A 13,448-nucleotide genomic window follows, 5' to 3' on the forward strand; every position below is an offset into this window, starting at 1 on the left:
ATTTCTTGAACCAGCACTTCTTAACCTTTTTAGACTAAAGGCAGACCCCAGAAAATACCAGTTTTTTTTTTAAAAGAAAAGTGAAAGATAACAATTCTTGTTGCATAGAAGTCAGAAAAAGCTGCAAGTCACAATGCTTTTGACATTACAAATTCCTATTTAAAATCTCTGTGTCTCTCTCCAAATCATTTGTGGGTAATTTTTTACCTAACAGTGCTAAAATTGCACCCCCACCCTATAAAGACCCCACAGCAACCTGGTTGAGAATCAGTCGTAGGCCATCACTGGTACACTCTAAATTTGTATAGGATAGGGCAGTAATAGAGCTGAAATCTTGTTTTGTTATTAGATGGCCAGGGAATAGAATTTAGAATATGAGACCTCTCACACCGTAGTCTCCACAAAAGGCTTGCAACCAGCTTACTTCTACTACAGTAGAGCTTCAGAGTTCCAGCGTGCTTGGTCTTGCAAAAAGGTGGAATATGGCCTTTGTTTTGGCATTAAAGTTTGTTCAGTTATTGCAGTCAGTGGGAAGATAGGGGCTTACAGGTGAGCCTTTCTTCTTTCTGCCTCCCCACTTACAACAATTTCTAACTCCATTCCATCTGCTAAGACTATGAGAGCAAGAACTCAACAGTGCACTGATGGATAGGGAGCCCAGCTGGAAGGTTATTTCTAGAACCATGTAGGCTTGCCTTTTTAAAAAAGCTTTGGCTTCTGCAGGCTGAATGCGCTGCAAAGGCCACAAAAGTACATCCAAGAGCCTGACATCTATTCTGTGGGCGAGATGTACAACAGTGGCCAGGAAGTATTTTTAGATTACTTTTCCCTTACATAGCTTATGAACCTTTTATGATGCATCTGCCAAATGCCCAAGATATAGCTATCATCCTCATATGCTTACCTAAATAGCTCAGCATTACAGGCCTCCAAACCCACCACTCTGATCCAACAAAGCACATCAGGCCAGAGAACTTGAAATTTTGAAGGATCATTCTCTGCTTCAGTTTCCACCTCAATTATTGGAGAAGCCTGGTAATTTGCCAAACACCCCACAGCAAGTATGTCAGAGCTGCAAACAAAATTCAAGACTTTCCTTTGCTGCTGTAGAGAAAATGCAGACTCCCAGGAGAATCATAAAAAGTACACTCAGTCTTAGGAATTAACTGCTGAGTTTCCAGTCAGGCAAGCTTATCCATGTCTGGGGGGTCCAGGGAAATAAGGAGACAATTCTCTTGAACCCTTAAAAAACCCAAGAACAAAACAATAATCCCCCATGTATCTGTCACTTGTATGTCAGAAGCCCTGAAATTACTTGGAAGAGATTCTCCACAGTTCTGTGCCTACCGATCACATCATTTTGATGAAAGTATCACTAAAATGTCACCTGAAAACTATTGCACATCATACAGGCAGCTCCGTCCATTTGGAATCCTATGCCACAATGCATAAAACACCCAATTTCAAACCAGGTTTTTTTACTTCATGAAGAGGTCTAAACCAGGGTGGCAACTAGTGGCACATACACTGGGGAGGGGGCAGGCAAAGTGGTGGCAGATAATGCAGGGAACAGAAAGGAAAGCAGCAGATCAGGCAGGGGGAAGAGGACTGGAGTGACATGCAGGGCGGGTGTGGAGCTTAATTGTGACATGCCTGCCACGAAGGTTGGCCCCCACTGCTCTGAGGAATGTATTTAATTACAAAGATAACTAGCTGGAATCAGGTGCAGAGCCTTGTTTTTTCCCCCACAAACTTTAATATTAATGTCATGCCTTTAAAATATTTAGAACACCAATTTGTGAGGATAAACTCCATTTGAGAGGGAGAATGTAGAACGCAGGTAGCCACGGAGCTGAGGCACCTTTTTGATTATTGGTAGAAGCTGTGAGTCCACTGTCTTCTGATCTGCTTTGCGTTGTTCTGTTATCTCGTATTTCTAAGAAAGAGAAGACTAAAGTTAGAATACCCCACAGATTTCAGTCTGTTATTCCTGCAGAACTTCTTCACAAGGGCCATTTCCCTGCCATGCCAAGGTTTTTAGCTGGGTAAGCTTCTCAGCACTCCATCTTCAGGAGCTGAAAAAAGGGTCATTCCTTTTGAGCCACAAGGAATAGACAGCACTGTGATGTTTTACACAGTCTCTCTTTCCCTCTATATCTATCTATATTTTTCCCCCTCAAAGAATAAAGAACAGCTCAACAGCTAGAGCTAGATTAAATTACCAGCTCAAACTACAGTGCAAATAGAGTCCCTAACACCACAATAAATAGAATACCTTCCATAGACAGGAAATCAATGGAGAGCATATTGAGAGGGAGATTTCACAACTCAACTTTATGTGCAAGACCAACTCCACCAATCTTAGGAGATGCTGTTCGCCTCCTGCTGGTTGTTTAACAGTGCAGGAGCTATTCTGAAGGCAGCACATTTTAAAATATGTGGATTCTCAAGTGTTGCTATCAAGGTTCCCATATGAGGTTAAACCGATTTGGCCTTCTATGCTTTTTAAGTTCTTTTTGAAAAGGTAGCATTAAAAATATGCTTCTAGAGGAAGACTGTCCCAACCCACTCCTTGCATCCCTACTATAAAGAGGTCACTGAAGAGCCTTACCTCCTTTTCAGTGTCAAAGATCTCGCCTTCCTGATGCTTGGGCTTACGCAACCTCTTCTTCTTGAAGTACACATCACTGAGATGCTTTGGAATTTTCACCCCTGTGATGTCAACCTTGGTGGAAGTGGCAATAACGAACTTCTGGTGAGTCCTGCGCAGAGGGACACGATTGATAGCCAAGGGTCCTAGCGGCAGACAAAAAAAATCCAAGTGAGTTACAAGAGCAGCATTTCATTTCTGAGATTGCAGCTATCTGTGCTCTAAGGAAACTAAGTTTCCCTCATGGAATAACATTCAGGTATAAAGCATATATTTCTTGCAGAGGAGAGTACTAAGCCTCATTAAAAAAAACAACAAAACACAAATTAGGACACCCTTTCTTCATGCTTTACAACACTAAAAGCTTTTTCTTATCTTGCTAGTGTTTCCAGATATTAAAACGTAAGTGAATTAATTTTCCTGGAAAGGTATATATTTCTACATAAGCAATTCCATGCCATGTAATGCCCATTGTGATACTCAGACTGCCTCAGAGATGCATGATGTAGTCAAATGTCACAGGGAGATTAAAACTAAAAATTTAAAAGAGATTTCAGTGAAAAAGTTGCTTACCTGTTACAAGCAACAGGCCACTAGCAAGCTGCTTCAGGAAGATCACACGCTGGAAATGGATACAAGAGGGCATTAGTCTTAGCCTTGCAGCATTAAGGACTGTTTACAGAGTTTAATATCTATCTATATTTAAATATATATCATTGATATATCACAACCTAAAAAGTAGAACCGTATCTACACTACTTGAATTATACTTTCTGCCAGGACAGTAAAAAAGACACATCCCCCAGGAGCCAAAACAAGCTATACTGATAAAGCATAATTTTGCCAATCTAACTGCATTCACATTAGAGCCTCTCCCAGCAGACAGAAGTCAGTCAGTCAGTCATCTTGACACCCTTGCCCAGACAGCACTTTTACTGACTGAATTTTCTGTAACGAGCAGTGCGTGTGAAAAAATTAGAGGGGGAGAAACTTTCCGTAGAAAGGTGAAGCAGCACCAGCTTTGCACCACGTGGCTCAGGTTTCAATGAATACTCCCCCCAAATAGCCTCTTTTTATGACCATGTGCGTTTGACTAGATACAAGCAAAAAATGCAAGCAGGGCAGTGAAAGGTCTAACTAGAAATTCTGTTCTAAAGTGTCAGTTACCCAAAGATGCTTTTCTTAGGATAAAGAAAATAAGTGTTGATACCAATTTGTCTTTTGATGTTTGGTTTGCTACAGTGATATTAAAAGTATTGATTTATAGCTTTCCTTTGCAATTCGTTATCCAGAATGCACGTTGCTTTATTTTGTTTTGCAATAGTTTAAATGTTGGGTCTTCCTTTTCCTAGTCAGAAATGGCAACGAATAGTATATGGTAATTAATATTATATTACTCTTGATACGCAAGTCTGACCCATGACTCCGTATCATTTGTAGAGTATGGGAACGTCCCTTTAATAGTGTCTAGGTAACTTGCCCAGTCATTCCTTTTTTTTTTCTCCTAATTCATTCTGACCACGTACAGTACAGTCTTGTTCTTGAAGCCTCCCAAAGGACCAAAGAGGGGTACTGTCCAGATAAAGCAAGACAGCAGAAAACAATATGCGTAAAATGAAATTGCACACACTGAACCACACAACTGGCGATGACCCTGACTTTATTTTAACGTGTTGAGGAGGAAGGGAATAATAACCGAGCAATCAATATAATGAAGTGCAAACACAGCATAGAAGTGTTTGTAAAAAGTTTCCCATTTACCTTGCCTCTGTGGCGACCAGTGAGAAGAATCAGAACGGTTCCTGGATTAATGCTACCCCGCAGTTTCCTCTTGTGTTGGCAGAAGGGCTTTTTGCCATGACTCAAGAGCTTACGAGGAACGTCTTCAGTTGGATAGTATCTTGGCTAGAGGGAACACACGACAAAATATGAACTGAAATATTCCAGCCTCTTTATAAAATAATTTCATTCAAATTGTGGTCTTTCCCCTTTTACAGATACTCCCTTTCATTTCATTGGGAGAGACTTGTTTTCCCCCCGCAAGGTTCTCTTTGCTGCAGGCTAGTATTTTAAGGAAGTTGGCACTTTAAAGGCACACATTTTGCATCATGTACCCAGCAGGTCACACAAAATGCAAAGATATTTGTGATTGTGCTTCTAATTCAGTACGTACGGGGTACGTGCACCTTCTTCAGACACGTCAATTCAGAGAGTACACGCATCATCTCAAATAAGATGTGCGTGTATGTGTGTGGGGAAGGGGGTCTCCCACACATGCTTCACTGAAGACAGCAATACGTCACTAGATTGAGAACATACCTACGACAGAACTCAACACTAGCGCCCAGACAGTGTCTGCTGAGGGCTGCAAGACTGCAGTCTCATAGGAGAGCAACGTAAAATCAGTACTGAATGCACTTCCCAAAACATAAAGGGCCAAAATCTCTTCCTTTTCATCAACGCAACTCAGTGTTCAGCAAGAGCAAACCTCTATTTATCTGACATCTTTTTTTGGGGGGTGGGGGGTAACCTTACCATTTTACGGACTTTCACCACCCGGTTGCCTCCATTCTTATCTCCACCAACTGGTTTGGTGATGGTAGCAGCTGCTTTTTCTTTCTTTTTCTTTTCTATCTGCACAAGAAGACAACAAAGGAACGGGTTAAGAATCAGAACAAGTTAATGAGTAGGGCTAATGAAAGATCATCACATTCACCTAAAGAACCTCGTCTGCCAGAACAAATGAACGCACAGACAGCTTGTTTTCCATATACCTTTGTTTCTGGGGCCGTGTACTTGCGCTTGTACATCGCTTTCCGGGCGTACATGGCTGACCGGGAGTATTTCCCGATCCCTCGGGCCAGCACAGGGTTGCGGCTGGCATGGTGCTTCCGGGGCTTCTTAGCCTTCTTCTCACCTGCCGCCTTCTCGCCTGCCATCTAGCCAATAGGAGGGCACAGCATCAGTTACAGCACGTGGATGGGCAGAGCAGCCAAGAAAAAGAGAAGAGGAGCCGTGGTTCAAGAAACCCCACGGGAACCCCTGTACAGGCGGAGACCGGAAAGGAGCAGCCCAGGGCTGCTGACTGCCTTGCACAGGCCGGGAAGACAAGCAGCGAGCATGCCCGGATGGAGGAGCCGGGGCCGGGCCGGGGAAGGGAAGATGCAGGCCCTCCTGCTCCGGCCGCCGGGATCAGCTATGCCCGGCCGCTGCCCGCCCCGCATCGCGCCCCCCCGGAGCCCGCCAGCATCCCCCCGGGCCCCGGCAGCGCCCCCCGGAGGCGGATGGCGGCGGATGGCCCGCAGCGCCGCCCAGCCCGGCTCCGCCATCCTCACCTTCCGAGAAGGAAAAGGGGTGGACATCCGGGCACCCGGCGCTAAAGAGCGCGGCGCGTGACGCCACCGCGCCCGCCCCGGGGCAGGCCGGGAGATGTAGTCCTGCGTCTCTCAAGCGCGGGTGGGGGGGGAGGAAGAGGTCGCTGTTTGATGACGTTGCTGGCCGCGCCGCGCCTCTGGGGCCTGGAGGCGGCGGCCGTGCACGCTCCCCTCAGGGCCCCGTCGGCCGCGGCCCGCTGCGGGGGGAGGCCGGCAGGGGCGCGGCCCTGTGGCGGGCCCAAGCCGCGGGAAGATGACATCGCGGAGGTGAGGCGGGAGCCGGGCCCCTCCCCCCCCCGCTTCCCCGCCCCTCCCCCCGCGATGAGGGGACCTGGCCCCCCCCTCAAGGACGGGGCGGCCCCTGCCTCGGGGGGGGGAGAGGGGCAGCGCCTTCCCTGTGGGGCTGGAGAGTCCTTCCGGGCGGGATCGGGCCCCTTTATGGCGCGCTTCCCCGGTGCGCATTTATTGCGCGCTCCAGTCCGTGGAGTGATGGTGACTTGGCACAAGTGGCCAGGGGCACAGTTCACCGGTGAGTCGTGCCATCCTGCCTTCACACGGGTGCCCCGGCTGCATTTATTGCGCGACTTGGCAGCAAATTGTGCAGTCGTGACTTCGCACGGGGGCTTGGGCTGCATTTATTGCGCGATTCGGCAGTGAATCGTTCAGTCGTGACTTCTCATGGAGGGGACAGCTGCATTTATTGCACCTTTCGCTAGACAGTTGTGTGTGTGTGACTTCACGTGGGTGGCTGGTGGGAGTTTATTGCGCAGTTCACCAGGCAGTTGTGCAAATGTGACTTTGCACGGGTGGCTGGTACGAATTTGTTGTACGAATCATCAGCGAATGGTGTGATTGCGCCTTCACGTGGATGGTCAGTCTGAATTTATTGCGCATTTTACCAGTCAGTTGTGTGATCGCAACTTTGCGTGGGGGCTGGACTGAATTTATTGCGTGCCGCACCAGTGAATTGTGCGATTGTGACTTCGTGTGGGTGGCTGGTGTGAATTTATTGGCACGTTGCATGATCATCACTTTGCATGTGTGGCCGGTGTGAATGTATCGTGCGATTCACCAGTGAATGGTGTGATAATTCCTTCGCACGCACTAGTAGGCCGTCTTCCTTTGTATGTGCGGCCGGCTTATGTTTCTTGTGCAGTTAACCAGTTAATTGTGTAATCTGCTTAATTTGTAGCAGGGGCCACTGAGTTGTTCCACGTTTTCAAGCCCTGGCTTTGTAGCTGGCTGGCTCTTTTGAGAGCTGGAGAATCCTTTTTATGGCGTGATCGTTATCTTGCACAGGTGGCCCATCTGGGTTTATTGCGCAAGATATGTAATGTGTACCAGGGGCCTTGGAAATCCTCCCTGTAGCCATTCCACCCAGGAAGAGTGCACACCAACTGCAGATGCTTCCTCAGCCTGGTGAAAGAGTATTTATACCCGAAAGCTTGAAAAGAAGGATTTTTACAGCTATTTGAGTTGATCTAATAAAAGATATCGGATTTACCCAGAGAACCTCGTCTCCCTCTCTCTGACGCATTCATCTGCAGCCCCTGAACTCGTGGCCCCATGATGAGAGCGATAGTGCACTTAATGGACAGCCTTTTCTTTTACTCCTCTTATTCTGGTCCTTGGCCGTGTTTTCCTTTTTGGATTCAGTTTGTTCTGGTTGTTGAGCTCGGGAGGGTGAAACTGGATGGCTCGGTTTCATTCACCCTTCTCCTATCCCCTAGCACTGTGATTTTTCAACCGGGGCACCCTGAGGCGCTACCAGAACTTTTGAAGGGTGCTTTGAGGAGAGAAGCGGCGAAACTAAGCAGATAAGTGCAGGCTCAGGCTTGTCCCTGCCTGGATAATATCCTGTCACCACTGCCCAGCCTCTCTGCAAGGAGGCAAGCCTGTAATCTGTGCTACTGTGTTCACAAAAGTGGTGGAGAGGGGCCTTGAGTCTAGTGAGGAGGGGTGCCTCTAGTCCAGAAAGGATGAGAACCACCTCTGTAGTTGGTGTTATGTTAGGAAGGAAGAGGTGCACGTGTGTGGCAGTGATTCTCAGCTGGGATGCCATGGTGCTCTGGGGTGGCTTGGGATCCTTTCAGGGGTGCTATGGGGTGCCACACACTTAGCTGTGCAAGCACAATGTGCAAGATAAACCCAGAGCTTTCAAAAGAAAGACCACAGCAAGTCAGAAAGTTTTTTTTAATACTATGAAATTCTTTTTAACAGAAGAATTGCTGTTATTTTTCTGTAATTTTCACTTTCTGAGGGGAGCTTTGCATCTAAAAAGGTTAAGAATCACCCGTGTGTGGGTTCTTCGGTGTTTGTTTATAGTGAGTTTTTGTATTCTCCTCTACCCATCCTTGCAAATATAGCTGCTTAGGTTAGTTGAGCACTTCTTAAAAGTATGTGTTTGTTTTCTGGCTTGTGAGTGCGGAAGTTTAAATTGGAAATTGCTCATGAAAAAGAATGGGCAAAGATAATGCAGGTAGAGGGCGAGCCTATAAATAGGATTAATTACATTAAAAGTCACCACCTCCTGATAGCTCCACTTGTGGCAGCCAAGGCTTAGAAGTGATTTTATCAGTACTGCAGTCAAAAAGGGAGATCCAATTTGTTTGCCTTGTCGCAAAATGGAAAAGTGTATTGATTTTTTTTTTGGTTTGTTTCTCTTTTCAAGCGGGAAAATAATGCCGTTTGTTTCTCCCCACTACAGGTACCGATTATTCCAATTCTAATAAGAAAACAGAAACGTGCAGTTAATATAGCACATGATTGAAGAATGTCCTCAAACATGGCAGTTCTGCAAATAGACGTTTTGTACAGTCACGTCTTAGTGATTGAGAATTTATCTGAAGCAAGAGCATGTTCCCTGCTGCGCACATGATTCTCTTGGGAGGGTAGGAGGGTGAAGGCCCTCTTCTCTGATATCCCCATTCCCTTTGTAAATGAGGAGTGACAGTCTCGTTGGTTACCTTTTTGCATTAATAGCTTTGCCTTATTTTGAAATGCCAAGTGATGCAGAGTGCTGCATGGCAGAATCTATTAAATCCAAATAGCTTTGGGAAACATTATGCCCACAGTGAGGATTGATGGTTTAATTAGACTATGCTTCTATACATTACTTTTTTGGTTGCATTATAGGCTCTCAGTCTTTTGCTGGGAATAACTCTTGTGTGTGCTTAGATCAGAGATGGAAAAAGGAAAGCAGAAAAAAAAATTAAAATACATTCCATCTCTATAAAAGGAAGCGTAAGAGAAAATCCTTTATAGAGTTTACATTACTGCTATCTGTGTCTCTGCAATCCCTAGTGCTGGAAGGGATGTGGCCACCTTGGTTCAAAAGCATACGTGGTGGCAGAACTTCAGAGGAAGCGATCTCGATTACCGGTCCGGAACCATTTAACGGAGTCGCTAACACCCCCGTTTCTTTCTATTTGGGGTGACCGACTAATGCATCTTCCCACTCGGAGCCAAAAATAAAAGGATGAGAGAGCAGAAGAACTACATATCATTGAATGAAAGTTAGGTGAAGAGCGGTAAACTCGGTCTCCTGGATGTAGATTTTTCTGGTCCCGTTTATTACTATACTCCTTTTTCTGATACGCAGGCAAAATTTCCTCCTTTTTTATTATCTGTGTTTAAATGATTTCCTAATCAAATTTAAATTAAGTTATTTTGCAGTCCCTTTTGTTCACTGAGGCCATCTTGTCTTTCTCTTTGCAATTTTGCTACTTTTCTGACTGGTAATTATGCATGCTTGTACGTAGTACCTGCAACATCCCATTCTTAGTGTGTCTGGGAACTCAAAGTGAAGTTGCTGTAACTTCTGTGTATCACATGCTTGTGGGTTTGGTTCTGATAACGTTCCTCTTTATGTATCTGTGCTTCTCTTTTTATTTGAACCTAAAGAAGCAGCTTATCTTAAGCCTTTTGCTTATTAGAACTTATGTGGCTTTGATTTTTGAAGTTGTTTCTCCTAAAACAAGTTAAGTGTTGGGGTGGGTGAGTGGAAAACAGACAAGATTAAGGTCCAAAGTCCAACTTCCCCTTCCCAGAACCAGCCTCTTTCTCAGAGTACATTTTCTAATGTCCATTCCAGTCAAGTTTTTTTTTTTTTTTTAAATCTTAGAGATTTAACTTCTTTTAAGAGGCTGTTTCCAAGCTGAATATGTTTCCCCACCTGGAAACTTTTCTTGACATGGAAGGGAAATCTTAATTCTATCCAGCAACATTCCTGTGTACCACGTCCAATTCTCCTTGGCGTTTATGCCTTCCAGACAGTGCTGTATTCCCCATCTAGCTGCTTAGCCTCATGGTACACATCTGAGGCCAGACTTTTTTAAAGGGAGTTAGATAACAAGATGCTTCTGGAGGTTTCACTAGGTGTTTGTGTGCAACCATAGGCACCTAAATGCTTCTGAGGTTGAGGACAATGGGCTAGATTCTTCCTTCGTAATTCAGGCCCTCTTGGCTTTCTGCTACTGGGCCGGGCCCTCTTGTCCATCAACGTAAGGGCTAGTCATCAGTTTGGGATGAGGTCTTTTTTAAGCAATCCACAGTTCATGTAGCATGCAGTATGTGTTAATCCTTGATGCATCTTTTCTAAGCCAGAGAAGTGAAAAGTCACAGCTATGGGAAGTTAAAATTACGTTTTTTTTTTGAAGTGGGAATAGAGGGGGTAGCAGTGATCCCAGGTAGTCTCTGGTATGTTGCTGTGCTTTGACATTAACAGTCCCTGTCCAACTAGCAGACTTTACTCTCTTCAGTGGAGCTGTCTTGCGGTATCGGTCCTTGTGTTATCTGGGACATCTTTCAAAGGAGCTAGTTCAGGGTCTTGTGTGATCTTCACCAATCTCATGCCTTTTTATAAAGAATAAAGGGGTTTGGTTCAGTTTTCCTAATCAGAATATTTGCAGAACCAGCTGCACGCCAGTGGCATTGTATTCTTTTTGTAGGAACAACTTTGGGTCCTTCAGGCTTATTGGCACTGCAGAAGCGTAAGATTATTTACCAATTGATGTTTGGTTTTTATTTACTGGGATAACTTGAAGTAGGATGTTTTGGTTACTTTGTCTTGGTTTGAGCTATATTTGTATGCGTATGCACAAACACATTTCTATGCAAGTTATTTGCTTAGCTAAAATAACAGTATTGCTTAGTTCTTTTGGTTTAGGTAGGACATACAGACTGCATCCAGATGAGCATGGATGTGCGGTATGTGGCATGCAGGCATTCCCTGCACTGCTCCCTTGCAATGCAGGGGGTGTTGACCCTGGTGGATCCCAGAGTCAAAAAAACCCTTGCCTATAAAAAGTGGGGTGGTTGATGTCATGGCAGCACGCATTGCCCAAAACCGGAGCTTGGCTGGCCGTAGCCACACTCCAGCTGCTGGCCAGACTCCCAGCGGCAGGAGTGTCTGCTGCAGCTCCCTGGGGACCCCAGGCAAGGCTGCTGGGGCCAGCACAGTTGCTGGCCTCAGCCTCCTTACCCTACCTGGGGTAACCTACCACACGCCAGAGTGCATGTGGCATGGGCTTTCCCTGGGCACAAGTAGGAACAGCGCAGGGTGTCCTGCTGCGTCTTGTCCCTGGGGAAACCAGTGTCCCTGCTCATGTGGATGTGGCCGTGGAGGCAGAAAGAGAATATTTACTGCCTCTTCGAATGGACTGTGTATTCCTGTAGGTGTAACTTCCATGTACCTGCTAGGTAGACCGACTCTGAGGTCAGCTTTTCAGGAAGCTAAAAATGTCTAGCAGCACATACAAAAATGTAATTGTGGTAGAGAAGGTGCTGAATAAGGCCCTAATTAGAATAATAATAAAAGGTCTGTCAGCTTAAGTTGTCTTTCATATATAAAGAATTGCTGAACCAGTCACTACAGCAAAGTAGTAGCCCTGTATTTAAACATGCTCTTGCATATTTTCTGTTACAGCAGCTTACCACCAAATGCTGACTTGTGTCTGGAATGATCAGAAATGTTATGTAAAATCCTACATATAGCATTTTTATAATTGTAACAGGGGAGATGGCTGCCAGGCAGCCAAGTACTGCTCTTGCTTTGATATTTTGCTTTACTCAGTGAAAAACTAAAAACCCAATGGGATACAAAGAGCAAGGGATTGTGCGCGTTCTCTCTCTTGGATACCCTGTACAAATCCTAAAATAAAAATGTAAATGGCCCTGCGCATATGATTTATTGCAGCAGTCCAAATAATGAGGGCCTCCAAATGTTGAGGGAAACTTCTAATTGCAAGAGGTGTTATGGATATAAATATCTGAGGCTGCAGTGTGACAAGGCTATTAAAGTTGGATTTTTGTGCACTTTGTCCAGCACTTGGCATTTCTGTAACAGTCTCTTATTTCATGGTTTTGTTTTGTCTCAGTCATTCTGGGGCACGGTGGAGACTGTTTCATTTCTAGCTTTCCCAGATTTTAAAATGTGTGAAAAATTGGAATCTCTTCAGCTACCTAGAGCACTAAGGTATCTTACCACCATTGCCTCAGCTGTACCCTGGGAGTTGGATTCAAACTTGGGTCAAAAAGGTGACTGCATTAATACATGAGACTATACCTGTACTTAAGGTTACACACCAGTTTCTTCCTGAGCTCTTTTAAGTGCCTTCCTTTATTCAGAAACTTTTTGTCTGCACCAGTCTTTTAAAAATTAATTTAAATTTAATATTTTGGTTAGAATCCCTCCAGTACTTTTTTTTCCAGGGTCAGAAGTATGGCAAAGGAAGGTTATAGGTGTCCAGCCTTCATGTTTCATTAATACAGGTTTCTGCATTAGTTTTAGCTTCTGACCTGTAATACCTGAAGTGTGTTTTGGTGCTAGGCAATTCTACAGTGTAGGGAGGGAGGATGTAATGGACTGGGCCTAATGTTCATTTGGGCCAAAGAACTAAGGGGTGGTAGGGATTGCTGTGAACCTTAGATTTAATAATCCCAATCTCCCTGTGGGCCACACAGTTGCCTAATGACCGTTTGCAATTGCTCAAATATGTGGTTGATAGAGCCATGGGGCCAGCTCTAAGTTACATTATTTCCGTGCTGCAGCAGTGGAATAAAGTTTGAGTACAGCTACGGGAAGTGTATACTTGTAAATGAAATAGCTAGGAATAGGTCTGAAAGCTAATGCCATAGGTGGTGACACTAAGTGATCTTTAGTTGTTATAGATAAAGGCCACATACAGCTCTTCTCTGTATATGGGCAAGTCCTTGTGCTCATCATTCAGGAGGCTGCTTGTGGGTGGTGAAAACCAATATGAGATTCCTCCGTGTCCGTAATTTTAGACTGTGGTATTTTGGGACCACAGGACTTGCCATAACAGATTGGAGCAAGGCTCCATCTAGGTGTCCTGTCTTTGCGAGTGACCAGTACCAGATGCTTCAAAGGAAGGTGCAGGCAAGTCTGTGGTTGGACTAACTTG

General features: G+C 45.0%; 2 protein-coding genes across 2 annotated transcripts in view; one reads left to right on the top strand and one right to left on the bottom strand.

Annotated features, from left to right (window-relative positions):
* Positions 1 to 1,733: 1,733 nt before the first annotated feature.
* Positions 1,734 to 6,027, bottom strand: RPL6 (ribosomal protein L6). The gene is made up of 7 exons (XM_014598553.3): positions 5,986 to 6,027; positions 5,425 to 5,589; positions 5,186 to 5,284; positions 4,412 to 4,555; positions 3,224 to 3,272; positions 2,612 to 2,796; positions 1,734 to 1,936 (listed from the first exon to the last, which is right to left on the bottom strand). The coding sequence occupies exons 1-7, from the start codon at positions 6,010 to 6,012 to the stop codon at positions 1,784 to 1,786; spliced, it is 822 nt and encodes a 273-aa protein (XP_014454039.2). The 5' UTR covers positions 6,013 to 6,027; the 3' UTR covers positions 1,734 to 1,783.
* Positions 6,028 to 6,143: 116 nt separating this feature from the next.
* Positions 6,144 to 13,448, top strand: part of PTPN11 (protein tyrosine phosphatase non-receptor type 11) — a 39,525-nt gene continuing 32,220 nt past the window's right edge. The window contains exon 1 of the mRNA XM_006259779.3: positions 6,144 to 6,291. Within this exon, the coding sequence (XP_006259841.1) occupies positions 6,278 to 6,291 (14 nt within the window). The 5' untranslated portion in view covers positions 6,144 to 6,277. The remainder of the gene's footprint in view (positions 6,292 to 13,448) is intronic.

This window comes from Alligator mississippiensis, chromosome 10 (assembly GCF_030867095.1).
Source record: "Alligator mississippiensis isolate rAllMis1 chromosome 10, rAllMis1, whole genome shotgun sequence".
Taxonomy (NCBI): domain Eukaryota; kingdom Metazoa; phylum Chordata; order Crocodylia; family Alligatoridae; genus Alligator; species Alligator mississippiensis.

Excerpts from the sequence above, each read along its gene's own strand:
- RPL6 (XM_014598553.3), bottom strand. The coding sequence starts at position 6,012 with ATGTCCACCCCTTTTCCTTCTCGGAAG. Across the intron at positions 5,285-5,424 it reads ACACGGCCCCAGAAACAAAG|ATAGAAAAGAAAAAGAAAGA; the intron begins GTATATGGAAAA and ends CTTCTTGTGCAG. Across the intron at positions 2,797-3,223 it reads TGGCCTGTTGCTTGTAACAG|GACCCTTGGCTATCAATCGT; the intron begins GTAAGCAACTTT and ends GTCTGCCGCTAG.